Source organism: Aethalodelphis obliquidens, unplaced genomic scaffold (genome assembly GCF_003676395.1).
Source record: "Aethalodelphis obliquidens isolate GAN/ISIS:26980383/991018 unplaced genomic scaffold, ASM367639v1 scaffold4, whole genome shotgun sequence".
Classification (NCBI taxonomy): domain Eukaryota; kingdom Metazoa; phylum Chordata; class Mammalia; order Artiodactyla; family Delphinidae; genus Aethalodelphis; species Aethalodelphis obliquidens.
Genome location: NW_020837948.1, coordinates 75,201,456 through 75,222,711, shown reverse-complemented (window position 1 = coordinate 75,222,711; position 21,256 = coordinate 75,201,456). Strand labels below are relative to the sequence as shown.

General features: G+C 38.5%; 1 protein-coding gene across 1 annotated transcript; it reads left to right on the top strand.

Moving 5' to 3' along the window:
- Nucleotides 1–1,980: 1,980 nt before the first annotated feature.
- Nucleotides 1,981–10,510, top strand: GZMK (granzyme K). The gene is made up of 5 exons (XM_027101121.1): nucleotides 1,981–2,116; nucleotides 2,393–2,540; nucleotides 7,505–7,655; nucleotides 8,425–8,694; nucleotides 10,112–10,510. Exons 1-5 carry the CDS (start codon nucleotides 2,053–2,055, stop codon nucleotides 10,271–10,273), a joined length of 795 nt encoding a protein of 264 aa, XP_026956922.1. The 5' UTR covers nucleotides 1,981–2,052; the 3' UTR covers nucleotides 10,274–10,510.
- Nucleotides 10,511–21,256: the final 10,746 nt, after the last annotated feature.

Genomic DNA, 21,256 nt, shown 5'->3' with positions numbered 1-21,256 from the left:
TGGTCAGGTTGAAAGCCACATGGACCCTGGAGCCAGCACCTAAGGGTTTAAGAACTGATCTGCCACCTGCTAGGTCAGTAATCTCCAGCAAGTCTTTATCCACAAAACAAGACTAATGACAGCCACCTCCCAGGAAATAGAGTTGAAAATGCCTAGCAATTTGTAAAAATCTATGTGGATATTAGTCCTTACTACACAGAAGTAAGCAGCTGAGAGATTTTTTAACCATGCCCCCCTGCCACCCCGGCAAAAATGAAGCTTTGTCTTTCACACAGTTCATTTCTTCCTCACAGCTCAAATCACTTCCAAATGTCACACATTATCTTTCTTATGTTCCCAACGTCACTGCAATACAGTGGGGAGCTGGCATCATCAAGCCCACTTTACAGCTTGCAGAAGTGGCACATGAGGAGTCCATCAAGGCACACCAACAGTGACAACAATGACTTGCAAAATAACGAGGACCTTTGGCTGGAAATAACAAATCTGCTTTAAGTTTGTGGCTTTTCTTAATCCGGCTCCTCCTTGTCTCACCCACAGGTCTATGAGACAGGAAGTCACTACTCTGCATTGGTTTTGTTAATTCTTCTTATTTACCATGCAGGAGAGCTTTACTGTTGCTGAATCCTGGTAGAGTGCAAACAGGATACTTCTCAAATTCTGTGCTCCGGTGGTATATTTATTAACATACAAGTTATTTCAGATCAGGCAAATGATTTGGTCCAGCTTGTATGCTGTGTAACCTTAGGCAAATTACGTAGCCTCTCTGAACCTATTTCTTCAGTTGTAACATAAAAATGGTAGTTTGTCCTGCCTTTCTCACAGACATAAGACATGAAAACATATAAATGATCATGTAAAGAGAATTTTGGAAATAACTTAAGACACATTAAATTATAATGTAGAATATACAAGTATAATATTGTTTTTTATTATTCCCACTGTCTTATGCTACAGAGCAATTTAGTAGGAGTCTTTCGCAATCTGCCAAGAAAAATAGCTCTGTATTTCAATTCTCCTTTATAAAAAAAAATAAAAGATAGGACACATATATCTTAGAAAAAGGAAAATAAGATCTGTTAATTCAAGGTAAATTTTGGTCAGTGTTTCTGCAAAGTGTTTGGGGTCATGCATGGTGCCTGACTTGTCTATCCATACTCATTTTATAACATTTGCACTATTGATCAGCACCCAGCACAAACAGAATCTCGTAGAATCTTAAGTCGAATACCTTTCGTAGTGAAGGAGAAAGTACAGTAGAAAGCCTGGCAATGTGTTTCATCTGTTCCTGGGGAGAGTGACAAAGTGCAGTCCTTGATTTTTAAAAGATATTATTATTAAGGCCCTGGATAAACACATGGTCATTTTCAATTAAAAATGAGTAAAAGAGACACTCAGAATTAGAAATATGTTGCCAATATTCCCGTTTAATAACATTGTTAAATTTTCCAAAACTGTAATGAAAATTTAACCAAATTTGGTCAAATTTAGAGAAAATGGCATGACTACGAATAAATTTGCTACAAAACATATGGGTTTCTCTGGATGATGTTCAGGCTTTAGCTAAGCCTTATTGTAAAGCAGCCGTGATTTGTGAAAGGTTCCACGTCTCTCTACATAATAAATCTATGTCCAAATGAAAAATAGAGAGAAACTAAATATGATAGGCATCATTTTCTGCCAGGAAAAATAGTAAGTATTACTTTAGAGCAATGAACATCTTTGAACTTCATTAAGTTCTTATGGCTTGCATATTTTTTATTCTCCCACCATTTATAACATGAATACTTATACAGATATTGAAAATGGTTAACTACAGAAATGAGTACTTTATGGCACACATACCTTGCTCTAAAAAGTGCTCAAAGCACAATTCCGAAACTCCCCAAACTGATATATACCTTTAATCTTAGGTGTGAAAAACTTTACCTCTAGAACACTTGTGGTGAGAAGGTTAAATCTGCAAAATCGAAACTCAGTCTTCACCCTCTTCTTCCTCCACCAATACAGTCACAATATTTCATCTGGGCTTCTTAAATTTAAGCCATTGAAATGACTACGTTTTCTTCTTTTTTTCTATGTTTCCTAATAGCCGGGACTTACATGACTCCAGAGTGTAAGTATCTCCTATACCTACCACATGTGGGAATTAAATGGTTTTCTAGTGATTGTATTGTTACATTATAAATGAAAATAATTTTTACTTCCATGTAGCTCCCTCTAAACTGTAATGTATTATACAGTTGTTCATCAGTAAAATTATAATAACTATTAGGTGACTGAAAGATTTTTTTTAATCTTTGAAAAATTATATAATGGCTGTCAAAAGAAGAATTACATGAAATAATCTGCTTAGATCTTTTGCATTAAATCTTTTGGTTTTCTTTTGGAGGTTTCAACATGGAGATTATCGGTGGGAGAGAAGTGTCGCCTCATTCCAGGCCATTTATGGCTTCTCTGCAGTATGGCGGCAATCACATTTGCGGGGGCGTGCTAATCCATCCACAGTGGGTGCTGACGGCGGCCCACTGCCACTCTCGGTGAGTATTAGGCTTACTGTGTTTCCTCAAGTTGGCTAGAAAAGAAGCTCGCCTCTCCCAGGAGAGAATTTGATCTACCCTTAGCTTCTGTGATAACTGACCAACTGGTGGAGTTTATTTACCCTCTCACACATCCGCGATTCTGCCCCAAGTTCTCCTTTTCTGGGAGATCTAGGCAACCCAATAGACAAATTCAAGTCCTTCATGTAATGCCTGGGAACACAGCAACAGTTATGAAGCGGCAGTATTCCTGACCTTGTTAGGGGAAATCAGACAACCTGAGTTTGCACCCCACTTTACAAATGGGAAATAATAATAGTAGTATATAACTGCTTCATGGGGTTTTGAGGATTAAATAGTATCTATTTAAATATTTTAGCATGCTTAGCACCTAGTGAGCTGCAAATAAGTTGCAGCTCTTATTACTGTTATACGTATGAGGAGCCTGCTTTGCTAATAGATTTTTGAGACCCCTTACCTTAACTCCTCTGCTCAATGCCCACCGCAGAGGTCTGAGGTCCACAGTTCGGGAATCACAGCTGTAAGGGGCAACAAGCTAACTAGGTGAAAAAAAAAAAAAAAAGTATAGATGATTTACAAAGAAAAAGAGAGAGAGAGAGCTGTTTTTTCTGGGATACGTAAAATGAAAGATTTTCTAAAGACGGACTATAACCTCTCATTCTATGATTCTCTTACTTCAGCTAAAAATGTCCAAAACCCTTCTTGGGATGCCGCTACCATCACAAAAGGAAAAGCAATAGAAAATTAACTTGGCGTTTGTTGTTTTGTTTGTTTGTTTCGGCTTGGGGGTGATTTGTTTTTTGTTTGTTTGTTTGTTTGTTTTGCGGTGCGCGGGCCTCTCACTGTTGGGGCCTCTCCCGTTGCGGAGCACAGGCTCCGGATGCGCAGGCTCAGCGGCCATGGCTCACGGGCCCAGCCGCTCTGCGGCATGTGGGATCTTCGCGGACCGGGGCACGAACCTGTGTCCCCTGCATCGGCAGGCGGACTCTCAACCACTGTGCCACCAGGGAAGCCCGGGGGCTGGTGTTTGTTTGTATGTTTCTTCCTTATGTTTCTTGCCTGAATAAGCTAAGAAAAGATGGGGCCTTCTCCTTTTCTTACAAATATGACAGCACTTCACTTAAGAACCTCTTAGCCATAATCATTTACTCTCTAGGCATCAGTTATATCTAAATGGAACAACTGAATTGACTTGCTTCCCATATTTTGGGGATTTTGCTTGGTTGCTCCATTTTAATGAGACTGTTTGAACACAAATTAGAAATTCTGAAGCCTGCAAACTGTGAGAACTTCTGTTTTATTTCTAAATAGCAAGCCACTAATTTCCGATTTAACATGGCTACTTCATTTAAGCAGGGTTCTTGCTGTCACAGAAATCACCCTTGTGTCCTCATCAGTTCTGTCTTTTCTAGGGCACTTGTCCCCTGGGGACCAGCTAAGCAGAGGGTGACTATCAATAAATGTTCATTCAATTCAGAATATGCACATCTTCAGATATGCTTGTGGTTACACATTCAAATGGATTATAACCTCCCCAGACACAGAGCTTGATTTATTATAAATGCTGAACAAATGCTGGATAGAAAAAAGGAAATAAATTGGAGGGGAGGGGATTTTTTGGGTTTTGGTTGTTGCTAAGCTAAATGAACACTATGTGAAGTCCTTCACAAGCCATAAATTGCTATCCAAAGGTAAATAGTATTATTAAGTTGAATTTTAAATTTTGTCAAGTGAACTTGACTCAGTAGAAATAGATTCCCAAATTGAAAAATTGGGAAAAAGAGATCCTGGAATTAAAAAAAAAAAAAAAAAAAAACTATTGCTAACTATTATTTTAAATGGCTGTAGTTTAAAGAACTGCAGAATATGTGGATCAGATTTCCTCTACAGGACACTTGGGTGTAAAAATGTACGCAGATTGGTGCTTAGAAAAACATTAAGCTTTGTGAAATCCAAAATATTTATGAAATAGTTCAATGGTGGCTTCCCACAAATGGACTCCCAAGTATCCTACGAAAAAAGCTTACCAACTCCAGGCCCCTCTCTCAGCAAAATGGTGAAGGGGGCCAAATCTGGGGTGTTCCCTTCTCACTACCCATCCACACTAAGTTCCTCACTTAGTCTCTTGGCCCCTTTATTAGTTGCCATGCCAATTATAAAAGGAAACCAGTAAAAAATCCTCTTGTATAACATTTTCAGCATTTCAATTTATCAGAAGCAAAACTCTCACCAACTCTTGTCCACTGTCTTCCCTAGTCTCCTCCAATGCCTTCTCCCACTGAACACTCCCCCATCCTTTCACCTGCCTAGCCAGTGAATAGATGGAACCTCCTCACTCCCACCCAGCCCCTTCCACATGGCCTCACTCCATCCCAAATCACTCAAGGCTCCCAGAGTAGAATGGTTACCAATCCAGACCCCAGGTTCAAACAAAAGAAGCTTTAATCCCCCCTGCATTTGCATCCCAGAGCCTCCGCTTAATATTGGTGGGACTTTCTCAAGTTCGTCAATTTATCTGATCATCAATTCCCTCATCTGCAAAATGGGGATAATCATAATACCTCTTTCACAGGGCTGTTGTGAGGTTTAAATGAGGGAAAATATGTAAAATGCTTAGCACAAAACCTGGCACACTACAGTAACCTAATAAATGTCATCTAATGTTATATTAATATCTGTACCTTCCATGGTAATCACTGAGGAACAAATATCATGGTCCAGTCGTGTTGATGGGATAAAACCATGACAGCCCATCTCTGACAGCCAGGTAGTTCCCTCCTCTCTTAGGCAAGAGAATTCCAAAAATAGGGACCCTACCTTTACTAACACACCCAGAGGAATGGGTCTAAGCAGAAACACTGCTCAGTGCCAAAGCAGAGTGGCAGAGGAAATAAGAGGCTTGAAGGGGCTTGGCACGGGGCTTATAGGGGTGCCGTGCAGCCAGACACCTCCAGATGATTCTGACGCAGGTGGGCCAAAGACCACCTGTGGAGAAACACTGCGCTGTGCAAAAGAGACACTAGTATTGTCACTTCTCGTCGGTGGGAATTCATACCTGGATTTAGGTAAGGAGGTGGGATCCTAGAACTCAGGTAATTCCAGGTATCCTGTGGGCAGAAAAAAATTGACCTCTGTAGTACAGATTACAGTTGAAGTATATCTAGAAATGGAAAGTTCAGAAAACATTCATGGTCTGCTTGAGTTGTTTTTGGTATTCATATGTCCCAGTGGAGACAAAAATAACTAAAACACTTCAAAGCCATTAACAAATCAAGGAAATTGGTAAAAGATGAAGGAAAAACAGACATTTTCTCAGCACCCTTCCCCTACTCAGAATTCATCTTCCACATCCTGCATTTGTATCTCCCAGCCTTCCTGTGTTAGTTATTTATGGATGTATCCATCTTTTCTATTATATCAGTAATCCCAGGGATTTTATATCATCCTTCCCCTCCAAAGCTTTGGGTTTAGTGAGTACGCTGAATTTGGGTTTGAATCAATCCTGAGAAATCCAATCTACATCCTTTGAGAAATTTCATCCCCATCCTGATTTTGCAATAGACAAACTTTTCAACAAATAGAGCTGGAATTCCCAAAATAAACCAGAATAAACTCTTTTGGTAGAAACCAAAAAACGGTAATTCCCAGCAGTCACAGCCTTGCCATATGCAAACCCACCCCAGCACAGCCATATACTGGCTCCCCAAACCTAAAACAACCTCTTATTCCTTTTTCCCTATGTTTCTGTGCTCTTTTTAATTTTTATTAATCTTTATTCATATGTATATATGTGTGTTTATTGGGTATGTGTGCTTTTATTGTAATCTGCCCTGACTCTTTTCCACATGACAATGAAATAGTTACATGTAAACAAATATAATTCTTTTTATCACTTTCCTTGTTCCAAAAAAGGATTTGAAGTCGTTTCCTGAGAACACACATTAAAATGGGATATTTTTGTAGTATGCAAATGGCTCCAAGGTGTTGTCAAGATCTCAAAAAAAAAAAATTTATATATTTCATAACTAGATGTAAATATAATTTTATTCAACATACAGTAAATCAGATCAACTGTTGAAATACTGGTACTAAAATTGTATATGACTAGAGATTTAAAAAAAAAAAAACTGTTGTTTCTTCATCTGACTCACCAGTTTTTATCCTCTAAATCTCCACAATGGAATTTTCAATGACTACTAACTCTAAAGTGTCTTAATTTCAAATGATTTTTCACCTTGAGGAAAGTTTTCCCTTCTTGTCTAAATCATCTTTCTAACTGAGGGGACAGAACATATGAGTATAGTGGAAAGCCATCTAATGGACCTTACTTCTCCATATTGCCCTGAGATGAGGTTTAGACATACCAGATTAGCAAGTGTAGAGTTGTGCCTTTTTACCTTTTAGTTATTAAAACACTTAACATTGGGAAGATGAAAAATTTCTGGATATTGATGGTGGTGGTGATGGATGAACAGCAATGTGAATGTATTTAATGCCTCAGAACCGTTTAAAAACGGTTAAAGTTATAAATTTCATGTTATGTATATTTTACCTCAATAAAAAAAAGTTAACAATGGTGGATATAAATCACAACCCACAAACTCGAGAAATATAAGTTCCTTTATTTTTATATAAATTAACACAACTTTATTGTAAACTTGATCTCAGTCACTTAGTATTTCACTCCTTTTTCCCCACAGTAGGGTACAAGTCCTGATATTCTTTTGCAAGGCTGGGGAATTGGAGTGGGATGGGTTTGGCCCTTGTTATCATCCATTCGTGATTGGGTCCACTGACACCTCTGTCACTCCACCTAATCCTACACAGGTTATCTTGGAGCTGGTCCTTATTCCTGTAGGTATATGGCCTCCTCCACCATTTCTACTCCTCACTGGAAGATTTGAGAATCATTCTGTGGTGTCTATTCTCTTTGCTTTTCTTAGGTTTGCCAGAGGCCAGTCTTCCAAAGTGGTTTTAGGAGCACACTCTCTCTCAAAGAATGAGGCCTCCAAACAAACATTTGAGATTAAAAGATTCATACGATTCCCAAGATTTACATCAGATCCTAAATCAAATGATATTATGCTGGTTGAGGTATGTAGCATTGCATTTCTTCAGTTTCTCCAACATTCTTACACAGCACAGTTCAGTTGTTAAATCATCTACACAAAAGGATGTTGTTGGCACTTTCCCCTTGTTCGAGGTGATTGTGACATATTTTATAAAGGCCCATTATACTCCATTTACTGCCTTGAGAGAAACAAGAAGTTATCACAGATGCATCTGGGCTGTGTTTATACAAGTTAAAACAGCTCTGATGCTCGCATACGTGGGAGGAGAACACCCCAACAGGCCCAAGGATCCACGCTGCAAGCTTTTTCCCCAATGCTTTTCTCATTAGCAAATGAAAAATACAAGTCACTTATACAACAGAGCCAAGCAAGTGACTTTGGGGATATAGAAGTGAGTTACAACTTAGTCTAGACCATACTTAGTCTAGTCCAAACTTAGTCTAGACCATACTCAAGGGTCCTATCTAGCAGGAAATAGCCCAGCCCTCAAAGTCATGACCTATGGATGTTATTCCACAGCAAACCATCCAATGTGGAGCAAAGGCCAGTTTGCTAGAGACTGGGCAAAATTCCTGCTCTGTGTAAGCTCCCTCCCCAAGGATCACTGAGCTCTAAGGGAAATGAAGAGCATGTTCAGAAAAGCAGCAACCACAAATGCAGCTGTGGGCTACCACCAAAGTAGATTCAAGAAGAGGGACGCCCTCCTAGCACAGAGGGACCACACATACATCACTCAGGCTAATAATACTACTGGGGACAAATGATAATTTATTCTCTTTTCAATCTGTCAGCTTCACACGGCCGCAAAACTCAACAAACATGTCCAACTGCTCCACCCAAGAGCCAAAAATGATATTAAAGCTGGAACAAAATGCCAGGTTATTGGCTGGGGAGCCACTGACCCAGAATTTTTAAGGCCCTCTGATACCCTGCGAGAAGTCACTGTTACTGTCATAAGTCGAAAAGTTTGCAACAGCCAAAGTTACTACAACCACGACCCTATTATAACTAAAAACATGGTATGTGCAGGAGATGCCAGAGGCCAGAAGGATTCCTGCCAGGTAAGAACCACTCACTCAAACGGGCATTTCAGGCTGCTGAGCTACAGTCAGGCCCCACCTGCACACCCGCACCGAGGAGGAGAGGCGTGGAGAACATCGCATCACAACTCCAAAAAGGTGCCCTCCGATCCTGCACAGTGTTCTCTTTGCTTTCTCATCTACCAATGCAAATGAGTCATAAGTACTTGCACAACACGTAGTAAGCACTCATTAAGTGTTTGTTAATCAGGATAGTTAACTATATCTGATAACTTTTACTGAGGGGTATTACTGCCCTTAGAAAGCCTACCAACTCTGAGGTCAGTAGTGGTGATTAGAAGATAACTTCTCAACCCCCCACCATCACCACCTTTAAACTAATAGGTCTTCTAAAACTCAAATGCAAAAAGCTCACATGTATATTATGTGTTTCCTAAATAATGTTGACTAACTGCTAACTGACTAAAAGGAACAACAGTCATGCTTTTCAAAATCTTCTGTTTCCTGAGGTAGTAAAAAAAAAAATAGGTGATCATGTTTACAGGTGATGAAGGCTACCTAGCACAGATGGATTACTAATTTTTTTTAAATACAATATAATATTCACATTATACTATATTAAGCATTATCAAGGGGAGGGTATGATGATGACAAAGATCATGTGTAACTGCGGTGCCCCAAGATCATCAACCCCCTCAGCCTCTATTTTCACAGCCCACCAAGCACAAAGTACTGCAGTTTTTGATGTGATTGGCAGCAGAGGCAAAGACTGCTCTTTAGATTTGAAAGCTAGCTCCTTATCTGAAAGGCCAGGCTTCCCCCTCTATCACCTTGTCCCTTTCCTTGACAGAATTTTTGTTTATTGTTTTGTTGTCAGAGTGAGTCCTCAAGAATCAGTTCATTGAGCAAGTATTTACTAAGTGTTGGGTATGTGCAGAGCCCCACATTCAATCATATGATGATAGAAAAAATAATAGAGAAGATAGAGTACCTGCCACCAAGACATTTACTTTAATACATTGCTCTTTTCTACCAGTCTCAATAGCAACTTGATTTCAAATCCATGAGCACCAAAATGGAATTCATAATTTTGAAAATTTCTTTTATTTCCGTGGGTTATTTCAAACTTTATGCCTACCCATTTCTTCATGAATAAAGTTCAGCAGTCACTGATTACCAAAGGATGTAAATATACATAGTCTTAGACAGAGACAGGGACATGGACAAAGAGAGGCAGACAGACAGATGGACAGAACCATGGTCCTGGATGGAGACAGAGACACAGAGAATCTATACTGCGTCAGGGGCTGTATCAGGCACTCTGCAGGACACAAAGAAACCAAGGACCCAGATAATAATCCTTTGAGTAACTAACAGCTGATTGTTGAAAAAGTTCAACAGCTACTTACCAAGTATATGCCCGTTTTCTTCTTTCCAGGGTGACTCAGGGGGCCCCTTGATCTGCAAAGGTGCCTTCCATGCCCTAGTCTCTGGAGGTCGTAAATGTGGTGATGCCAAGAAACCTGGAATCTACATCCTATTAACCTGGAAATTCCAGGCTTGGATCAAAAGCATCTTGGCCCCATCTCATGCAAACTAAGACGACACATGATTTTCTTAGCTCTACCAGTTGCTTGTTTTCATTTTTGTTTCATAATATGTTCCACAGGCCAACTTATCTTCAGAGGTAGTTGAATGCAGCTAAAGTGGAGCACAGTTAGGGTCCACTCCTGACCCATTAGGACTGATTTTGTTAAGGAATCAAGTTCTTTTTCACATGTGCCACTGATGTATTTCTACTCTGCTGATCTTATTCTGAATAAAATTTAGAAGACTATCTGCTTGTCTTGTATGGAAATAAGATACAGGGAACGATATATCCCCTGACCCCATGCACTCTCCCCCAAAAAGGCAAAAAGGTGATTAAACAAGACAGTAATGGCATCACCTTTAACCAGGTTTATGTTGTGATTTCTGCTGGATCATCCTAAGCTGTATTATAAGAAACACTAAATTCAAACACCCTAACTCAAGTTAAGAAAAAATCATAAAAAAAAAAGAAAAGAAAAAATCATCAAGGTTTATACAAATATTTAGATAGCACTTATTATTTTTTTATGTCACATTTTGTTCCAAACAGGATTTAAAGCAAAATACAAAAATACCTGCAATAAAACAAAATATGAAATTAAAAACAATTTTTCCTCAAAAAATTAATAAAAATACAATGTGATCCAGCAATTTCACTTCTGGATATTTGTCTGAAGAAAATGAAAACACTAACTCAAAAAGACATATGCACTCCCATGTTCATGCAGAACTATTTACAATAGCCAAGTTATGGAAAACAACTTAAGTGTCTATTGATGAATGATGAATAAAGAAACTGGTGTATACACACACACACACACACACACACACACATACACAGGAATATTATTCAATCATAAAAAAGAATGAAATCTTGCCATTTGCAAAAAACATAGGTGGACCTCAAGGGCATTATACTAAGTGAAATAAGTCAGACAGAGAAAGACAAATACCGAATGACCTCTCTTATATGTGGAGTCTTTAAAAAAAAAGAAAAAAGCTCTTAGATACAGAGAACAGATTAGATTGGTGGTTTCCAGAGGTGGGGGATGAGGAGTAAGAAAAATGGGTGAAGAGGGTCAAATGGTAAATAAATGAATAAATACATTTAATTAATTAAAATAAATAATAATTTAGTGAAGAAATTGAGGCAAGGAGGAAATGAGAGTAAGAGAGATTAGATGAAGATAGGAATGCTGTTAATACCCAAAGTGCCATAATTTTCTCCCTACACATTTTGTGTGTGTGTGTGTGGTATGCGGGCCTCTCACTGTTGTGGCCTCTCCCGTCGCAGAGCACAGGCTTCAGACGCGCAGGCTCAGCGGCCATGGCTCACGGGCCTAGCCGCTCCATGGCATGTGGGATCTTCCCGGACCAGGGCACGAACCCATGTCCCCCGCATCGGCAGGCAGACTCTCAACCACTGCACCACCAGGGAAGCCCTCTCCCTACACTTTTGCTAGAAAGAGCCATATTTGGCTCTATGCTTCATATGAGTCAATGCAAAAAGATCAACAGAATCAGTTACATGAATTACAGTATCCAGGAAATAAACTATTTTCCCAGAAGTAGGGCCACTGGTGCTAGAACTAAAACTAAACAGAACTTTCTTCCATGATCCTCTTAAGAAGGACACTGTGCCATGGTTCCTATGTCCCTACCAAAGGCATCAGGATCACCTGAGAAGACTGTTTGGAATATAGATTGTTCTGAGTCCTTGCCTAGAAATTCAGATTGAATAGGCTTGAGGTGGGCCTGGAAACCTGCATTGTTTAAAAGCAATACAGTTGATTCTGATAAATGCTCAAATCCAAAAGCCACTGATAATGAACATCCTTAATAACATATTACAAAAAAGAACAGTAAGTTCTTGGCATTGTTTTTTATAAATCCTTCAATGTGAACTGACAACAGAAGACCAAAGTGCAATTCAGTAGGGGCACTTGAGAGTCTCAGCTGTCCTTGACTGTGGTGGTCCAGTGATTAGATTGGTAACTCTTTCTAATTTGAGTGGGTGGTGGTGGAGGACAGGAGCATCATTTCAGGCTTCTCCTTCAATGGTCAGAAACCAAAAGGTTCATCTCAGCCTTTATATTTAATTTGGGTTTCAGGAGAAAAATACCACTTATTTCCAAGTACCACCATTGAGTTTTGTTACATTCATATAGAAAAGGATTCTTTTATGTTTGTTTGTTTGTTTGTTGTCATGGCTTTTAGAAACCATTAACCAGCACTATTCTACTATGAATACTTAGCCAAATGGAAGCACTGCATTAAAAAGCAACCTAATTAAAAGTATAGAACTGCTTTGAGAATAAAGTAATAAAAAATTTCTAAATATTCCATTTTGTGTCATTTTGATTCATTAAAAATATACTGATTATGACCGAGAAATCCAAGACTATACTTCATAAGAAAAAAAGGGGTGGGAGGAATTGTAGAAACTCTGGACTCACCATTAAAAAAATAATTATCTCATCTAAATTTCAAATCCATGGAACATATTGTTGCAAGTCTCTTTAATGTAACAAAAGGACTGTTGAGATTTCTTCAGATTGCAGTTGGTGAGTATCCTGAAAATTTGTCACTAAAACCTGAGAGCTGTGTTTTGATTTTAGGCTCCATGCTGTTCACATCCAATAGTCCAACCAGATCAGATTGCCAAAGAGGAAGCTTCTGTCAACAGCTATGGAAGGTCTGGTGACTCTGAAACTGGAAGATAAACAGTTTATTTTGAAAAGCAGCTGATGATGGAGGCTGCAATTGAACAGTATCCCTGATCCTTTCAGGGAAGTACTATTTTATTAAACATACCAAAATCTTTCCAAAATAGCCTAAAATAATATAGCATTTTAGTTTGGGGAGTTCTGTCTTTGAGAGCTTATTTGATTCCATCTGTGGTCTCAAAGACAAGTTGAGAGTCAAAAATGAGGCAAATAAACAGATTTTAAAACTGCTCCTATACTTCAATTTAAATTTTTTTTAATTAAAAGAAAATTTTTTTAACTGCTCCAAGGTTTTAGGGGAACTGTTGTCATTCTGAATTATCCCACCTCCTCCCTTCTTCATGACTGTAGACAGAGCATATTTTCCTTCCTCACAGACACAGAAAAAGGCTTCATGTTTCACGTCCATCCAGTTTTAATAAAAAGTGACAGCACTGAAAACAATTAGGTCCAAATATAATGCCTGAAATAGATCAATATTAATTCAGGTGAGCAACTAAACCAGCCTAGAACTAGGTAGCAGAGTTAGTTTCTCTCGTAGTTTTTACACAAAATAAATCCCAGCTCACCCTGAAATGATTAGAACTACAGTGCTTCAGAGCTTGATTGTTTCAGAAAGTATCTCACTAAAGAACTGCTCTCAATCAATCAGGGCCCCTCTTCCTCTTTGACTAAGCTCTCAGTTTGGGAAAGGACACACACGTGATGAGGAGAAAGCAGACTGTCCAAGGACAATGTACTCAGATCTCTCAAAAAGCTTACACTTCCACAAGATTACTGAGACACCACAAGATTACTGAGACACACATGAAAGCTGCCCATACATTGTCTTAAGAGTTCTTTGAGTACCAAGTCATGCTGGCTGAACAGTTGGGTTCCTCGAGTCTTGGATGATTCAACCCTGGTTTCAGGCTTTCACACACTGACTTCCTGTTTACAAATGTTAACTTCTTCAGTCTTTTTGCTAAGTCAGATCAGCCAACTCCAGACTTACAAACCGTCCTCATCATCTTTTATCCTCTACCATGAAAGGGTCATGTTCATTTTGTGGTTTTAACCATAAATGTCTATATAACAGCTTATTAGAGGCAGCCTATGGGGCTTATACTGAGGCATCTCCTGAGAACTTAGAAGTAAGTAGAATTAAACTGCCCTCTGAGAGTTAAAATTTAAACTCCATACATATTGGGGTAGAGACAGTGAAGTTCCCAAGCTTACAATATAGGCTGTAATCTGCTTGAAAGTTAACAACTCTCAAGAGTGTCCCAGTCAGAAGGGGAGGAGGACATCCGTGGATACAGGGAAGAGGAGACAACACAGGCAGAGGTCTAACAAGAGCTGACAGGGAAAGAGGGGAAGTGAGCCCTTCAACCTGCCTTCTGATCCCACAGCAAGACCATCCTGCCTTTAGCCTGATTCCCTTAGACATTCAGAGGAGTTATCTGATCTTTTTCTAATTCCACGCTCACCAAGCAATCCTCGGTGAGCATTTTGCTCCCCCTGACAGTTACTTCTCATTGCAAAATAATAAACGTTTTGCTTCTCTACATCTATGATTTTTTTTCTTTACCTTTAAGTTGGGGTAACTTGAATTTCTCTTTAAGACTCAAATCTACTCTAGTGTGCTAAAAAAAAAAATCAAGTTTCAATCTCTACAGTAATGAAGGTCAACTCTGAACCTTGATAAATTCAGCAACATGATGAATTTTAACTACCGCATGAGACTTTTAAACAGATCAACAACCTACCTTTCTCCTAAAGAGTACTCTGCCATCCCTGTTCTGGTCACGGGCATAAAATGTGCTCATATCTGGAGTATTTATACATGCATATCCCCATTGGTACTCTGATCATCCAATAACTCCAAGAAGTATTATGGGTTTTTTAGCTGTGTTTTATCTGTTTCCTTCATAGCAGGGCCTGCTGGTTTGCTACTCAACAGCCATCTCTGTCTTCCCTGCTAACAAAACTCACATTTTATTTGGAGTCACAAATGTACACAGCTAAAAGATGGTCTTTTCCAGCCTCTCTCACTGCTAGTAATGGTCAAGGAGATGTAAGTGAAAATCATTCGCTGGGAACTTCCAAGACGTTCCTTTATTTTTTTTTATTTAAATTTTTTAAAATTGAAGTATAGTTGATTTACAATTTGTGTTAGTTTCAGGTGTACAGCAAAGTGATTGAGCTATACATACATACGTGCATGCGCTCACACACACACACACATATATATAGATTTTTTTTCCAGATTCTTTTCCATTATAGGTTATTACAAGACACTGAATATAGTTCCCTGCGCTATACAGTAGGTCCTTGTTATCTATTTTATATATCGCAGTGTGTATCTGTTAATCCCAAACTACTAATTTATCCCTCCCTCCCTTTCCCCTTTGATTACCATAAGTTTATTTTCTGTGTCTGTGAGTTTATTTCTGGTTTGTAAAAAAGTTCATTTGTATCATTTTTTTAGATTCCAAATATAAGTGATATCATATGATATTTGTCTTTCTCTGTCTGACTTACTTCACTTAATATGATCATCTTTAGATCCATCCATGTTGCTGCAAATGGCATTGTTTCATTCTTTTTTATGGCTGAGTAATATTCCATTGTATATATATATATATATATATATATATATACCAGATCTTCTTTATCCATTCATCTGTTGATGGACATTTAGGTTGCTTCCATGTTTTGGCTATTGTAAATAGTGCTGCTATGAATATTGGGGCGCCTGTATCTTTTCAAATTAGAGTTTTTGTCTTTTCTGGATATATGCCCAGGAGTAGAATTGCTCAATCATATGGTAAGTCTAGTTTTTTGAGGAACCTCCATACTGTTCTTCATAGTGGCTGCACCAATTTACAATCCCACCAATAGTGTAAGGGGCTTCCTTTTTCTCCACACCCTCTCTAACATTTATTAACTGTAGACATTTTAATGATGGCCATTCTGGCTTGTGTGAGGTAATACTTCATTGTGGTTTTGATTTGCATTTCTCTAATAATTACTGATTAGGAGCATCATGTGCCTGTTGGCCATCTTTATGTCTTCTTTGGAGAAAGGTCTGTTTAGGTCTCTTGCCCATTTTTTGATTGGTTTGGGTTTTTTTTTATATTAAGCTGTATGTTTATTTTGGAAATTAATCCCTTGTCGATAGCATTGTTTGCATATATTTTCTCCCATTCTGTAGGTTGTCTTTTCATTTTGTTTATGATTTCCTTTGCTGTGCAGAAGCTTTTCCATCCAAAACCCACGGGACACCACAAAAGCTGTTCTAAGTGGGAAGTTTATAGTGATAGAAGCTTACTTCAGGAAGCAAGAAAAATCTCAAATAAACAACCCAACCTTACACCTAAAGCAGCTACAGAAAGAACAAACAAAACCCAAAGTTAGTAGAAGGATAGAAATCATGAAGATCAGAGCAGAAATAAATGAAATAGAGACTAAAAAAAAAATACAAAAGATCAATGAAACTAAAACCTGGTTCTTAGAAAACATAAACAAAATTGATAAACTTTTAGCCAGGAAGTTCCTTTAAAGAGAGCTGATTCAGCAGGAAAGAGTGCCTTTTTCCCCTTCCTCCTTCCTGCTGTCTGGATTGTAGATGTGATGGCTAGAACTCCAGCAAAAATGCTGGAACCATGTGGCAAACTTGAATAGAAGCCAAGTGTTAGTGACAATGAAGCAGAGGGGAATCTCTATACTAATCCTGTGCTCTTACCTGAGAACTTCTTTTATATGAAAGAAAACAAACATTTACATGTTTAATCCATTATTATTTGGAACTTTCTGTTATATACAACCCTGCCCAATCCTAATAGATAAAATCAGAAATCTAAAATTTCTATCCCTCATATATGCTCCAAACAATGGCAAGCATATGTCTTTATGCCCTTATGCCCAGTTCCTCCAAAATCCAAAATGGTTTTAGCTTTCTACCAGGCCCTATTTAAATAAGAATTGATTCAGAAAAGTAACCTTTAAATGTTATAATCAATAAATCACTTCCTTCTCATTGTTTCATCCTGTGGCTTAACATGGAGAAAATGCCCTCACTTAACTTGAAAAGATATTTTTATCTTAACCACATACTGCTGCATGGCAAACATTCTTGTTCCTATTATAAAAATAATACATGGTACTCAGTAGCCTGTAACACTATTTTCTCCTTTTGCGTATATTTTGTAAGTGGATCTTGTAGAACTGTTTTTTGTAAAGCTCCATGAAAATAATGTTCTCTGGCACTTGAGGTTATTATTTGTTTTATTATTTCACAATCATTTGAAATAATATAGCAGCTTTTCCATCCAAACTACAAAAGCAATTCCATTGGAAGAACGTTGGATATAGTAATACCCTGAATATTAGCAATGTTGTAGAAAACCAAAGCAGACCCACATGTGGTCAGACCAGCCAACAGTGCAAAGAGTGACCACATTAACAACCAATCCAGATAGACTTCTAAGTCCTCACTATTGAGCATCCAGAGAGATTCCCTCATTCATTCATTCATTCATTCATTCATATAACAAGCACTTATCAAGCACCTCTATTTACTGAGCTGGTCCCTGGAAATACCAAGAAGAAAAGACAATTCCTGCCCTATAGGAACCCATGGACTAGCGAGCAAATATGAACATGTAAATACACAAATATATTATGCTCCAAAAATTATTATAAATGTGACATGCATAGAATAGTCATAATGGAGACAGGTACAAAACAACTATAAGACAAAAGTTGTTCTAATGGAAACAGGAACATGGGAACAGAAAGCTAAGTCAAGTGCGGGTCATTCAGAATCCTTGCAGGACAATTTGTTCTAACACTCTTTTCCTGTACAGATGAGGCCTGATTCACTAGTAGTTTGTCAACAATTTCCCAAGGTAGATCACCAGATCTGTACTACCCACCTCCGACCAGATAAAAAGAACAAACGCTACAGGAATTTCTGTAGTAAAATCATGTGAATGAAAATAAAGGTGAGCTCATTTGCTCTTTTTGAGAACTCAGCTCTCTCAGGACCTAACCTAACCGTAGAGACATCTAAGACTAAGCAGTGTGAGCCGATACATCTCTGGAAGAAACTTTCCATTTCAGCAAGAGATGATTCAGCTTGCCCTGTCAGTCAGGAATGATTATTTATCTGCCCTTTTAGAAGCTTCCATGACCAGGGAACAGAAGAAACATTTGTGAACCCCAACTTGACATGGAAATTCTAGGATAGAACCATCACAAACTTTAGCCTTGCCTGCAACCTCTGTTCTCTTAATCATTAAAAAAAACCAACAAAAAAACAAACAAAAACCAACTCAACAAAACAACATTAAAACAGAAATGGGCTAATATATTGATTTCCATGGGCCACTGCCTTGCTTTGCCAAGCAAGGGACTGGTATGCCTCATAGTGTGATCTAACCACATTAACCTGCACAGAATACAGGTCTGGGTTTGTTGAACTCAGTTGTATTTAGACGAGGTCTCCATTCTCTTTCCAAGTGTTCTTACCTTTACATCTGTGTAGTTGAAAGTATTATACCTCAAATTAACTGTCTGACTCTTAATTAAGAAAAGCATATTTCACAAATTATTTTAGATAGAAACAGTATAATCACAGAAATCTTATTAGAATTTAAGCTGTAGAATTCACTATACCACTAGCTCCATAAGAGCTGGGACCCAGATCTGTTTTGATCACCACTGTATAGCCAGAACTTACCATAGGACCTGGCATGTGGTGGTTGCTTAATAAAAAGTTGTAAATAGAGGGATGAGTGGGTGGATGAATGGATGGATAAATGGAAGAATTTATTATATTGATAGATGATTGATTGAAAAAATGAATGATGAATTAATAAATCTCTACTTCCGGAACCATTTAAGAATATAATTATCATATGCTTGAAGTCATTTTAAAATTTTTTTTATAAAGGCAAGGGGTAAAATGGTACTGGGAGTAAAGTAGGTGACTTAGAAAGTTCCATGATTATTTGATAATTCTTGGAGCACTATGGTAAAAAAAATACAATATAAACATTGAATATTATTATTAATTTGAAATTTCACTGAGCTATTCTTTATATAAGACTTGGTAAGCACTGTCCTTACTTTGTAAGAAGGGAAAATAGGTTATAAAAATAATTAGTATTCCTGGCCTGAAAGAGATTACTTTCAAAGTTACTTGTTTTGGCCTTGTCATCATTGTCTAAATACCACTTAGCTTTTAGCAATATTGAACTTTAAGTGGTAAATTATTTCATTAATTTTCATAAGATGCATGTTCTCTTCAGTTCATCATATACTTAAAGGATTTAGAAATGTTAATATTTTCCAATTCTGTATCAAACTGTACTTTCAAAGGAGCCTGATGAACTTGATGTAATCATTATAGTACCATCTGGGTCAGTAAGTCTGAGAATGGATACAACCTGCAAATCTTATTGATGGTGGTATTGATGCAAGACAGGTCAGATAACTTGCCTCCAGCCCAAACCTGAATAACCTGATTTCATTTAGGAATTGGTTGTCAAAGAAGGTTGAAGTCCTGAGCTCTACAGAGAAGTGGTTTTTTGACATTTTTCCCCTTCCCAAGTGTCATTCTACGTGGCTCACTTATATCAGGAGGGTTCTGTCATACTATTAATTCTGAATACCTATTCCTTACTTACGCCAGGGAGATTGCCATAGAAATATTAGTAGGTACATCAGAAAAATAGCCCCTAAATTTGGAGGTAAGAATTGCAGTTGGAGATGTGGGGAATAGAGAGAGGCAGAAAGAACAAGAGGCATGGGGGAACCCAACCAAATACTTGAAGTCTGCTATCTTGGTTTGGGCTTCCGCCAAAGCAGATCCTGCAATATAGATTTCAATGTGAGATATTGTGGTTTATAAGAAATATATATTTGGTCACTCAGATGACCAAGATATATTTCTCATATATATTTGGTCTTTGTCCATGGTTCCTGGCTCACAGCTCCCCAAAGCCTTGGAATTTCCTGAGTGATAAGAGCAATGGGAGCATCCTTTTTTTTATATAATATTTGGTTTCCTGTCTTCAGTTCCTGAAATTGCTTCAGAGCCATAAAGCTGAAATGGGTGTCTTGTTACTCATAACAACCCCTTTCCACCACAACTGAGTTTATGTTAATGAGATGACTTTTGGAAAGTACCAAAGGTTTGGGGTCTTGTTGCCAGGGGAACCAACCATTAATAGAGGGTTGGAACTTTCAGTTCTGCTCCCTGATTTCTGGGGAGGGGAGAGGGGCTAGAAGTTGAATCAATCACCAATGGCCAATGATTTAATCAATCATGCCTATGTAATGAAGCCTCCATAAAAACCTAAAAGGAGGTGGTTCAGAGATCTTCCAGGTTGGTGAACCAGAGCCCTTCCATATGCCAGCATTCCAGGCCCAAACTCTATGGGGACAGAAGCTTCTTTGTGCAGGACCTCGCCCTATGTATCTCTTCATCTGACTGTTGATTCGTACCCTTTAGTATCCTTCGTAATAAATCCATAATTTGGTGAGTACAAGGGTTTCCTGAGTTCTATGAGCCGCTCTCACAAATTAATTAAGGGAGTCATGGGAAACTCTGATTTATAGCCAGTAGGTCAAAAACACAGGTAACAACCTAGACTTTCAATTGGCATCTGAAGTGGGAGCAGTCTTACGGGACTGAGCCCTTAACCTGTGGAACCTGACGCTATCTCTGATAGGTAGATACTATCAGAATTGAGTTAAATTGTAGCACACCCCAGCTGGTACCAAAGCATTGCTTGGTGGTATGGGGAGACCTCCACATACACACATTGAAACTGATACCAGAATTTTAGTGTGCAGGTAGCCTAGTTATGAGGCACACCAAGAAACCAATAGGAGAGCAGAAGAGTAAGAGGGGAGAGAATGAAAAACCAGTAAAGGGTACTTTTCATGCTTGTTACCACTATGGGCAATGGAACTCAATCCTATGGGGAAACTGGGAGACAGTATAGAACACACCTCAGAGTTATTCCACCTAAGGGGATAGGAAGCTGGGATATTAGCCACCAACTCCCCCACCATCATTGATAGAGAGTCACTCCAGGGTCATTAATATTCCTGCACTGTCAGCTTGCCCTGCTCATGGGCTGAATGTACTCCCACAGCTAGAAAATAAAGCACCCTGAGACAGAGTTCAAGGTTTCTGAGCAAGCAGCCTTCAGTGTACAGAGGTGAAAGCTAGGGGGATATGGGCGCCAACAGTGTCTGCTATAACTTCTTTG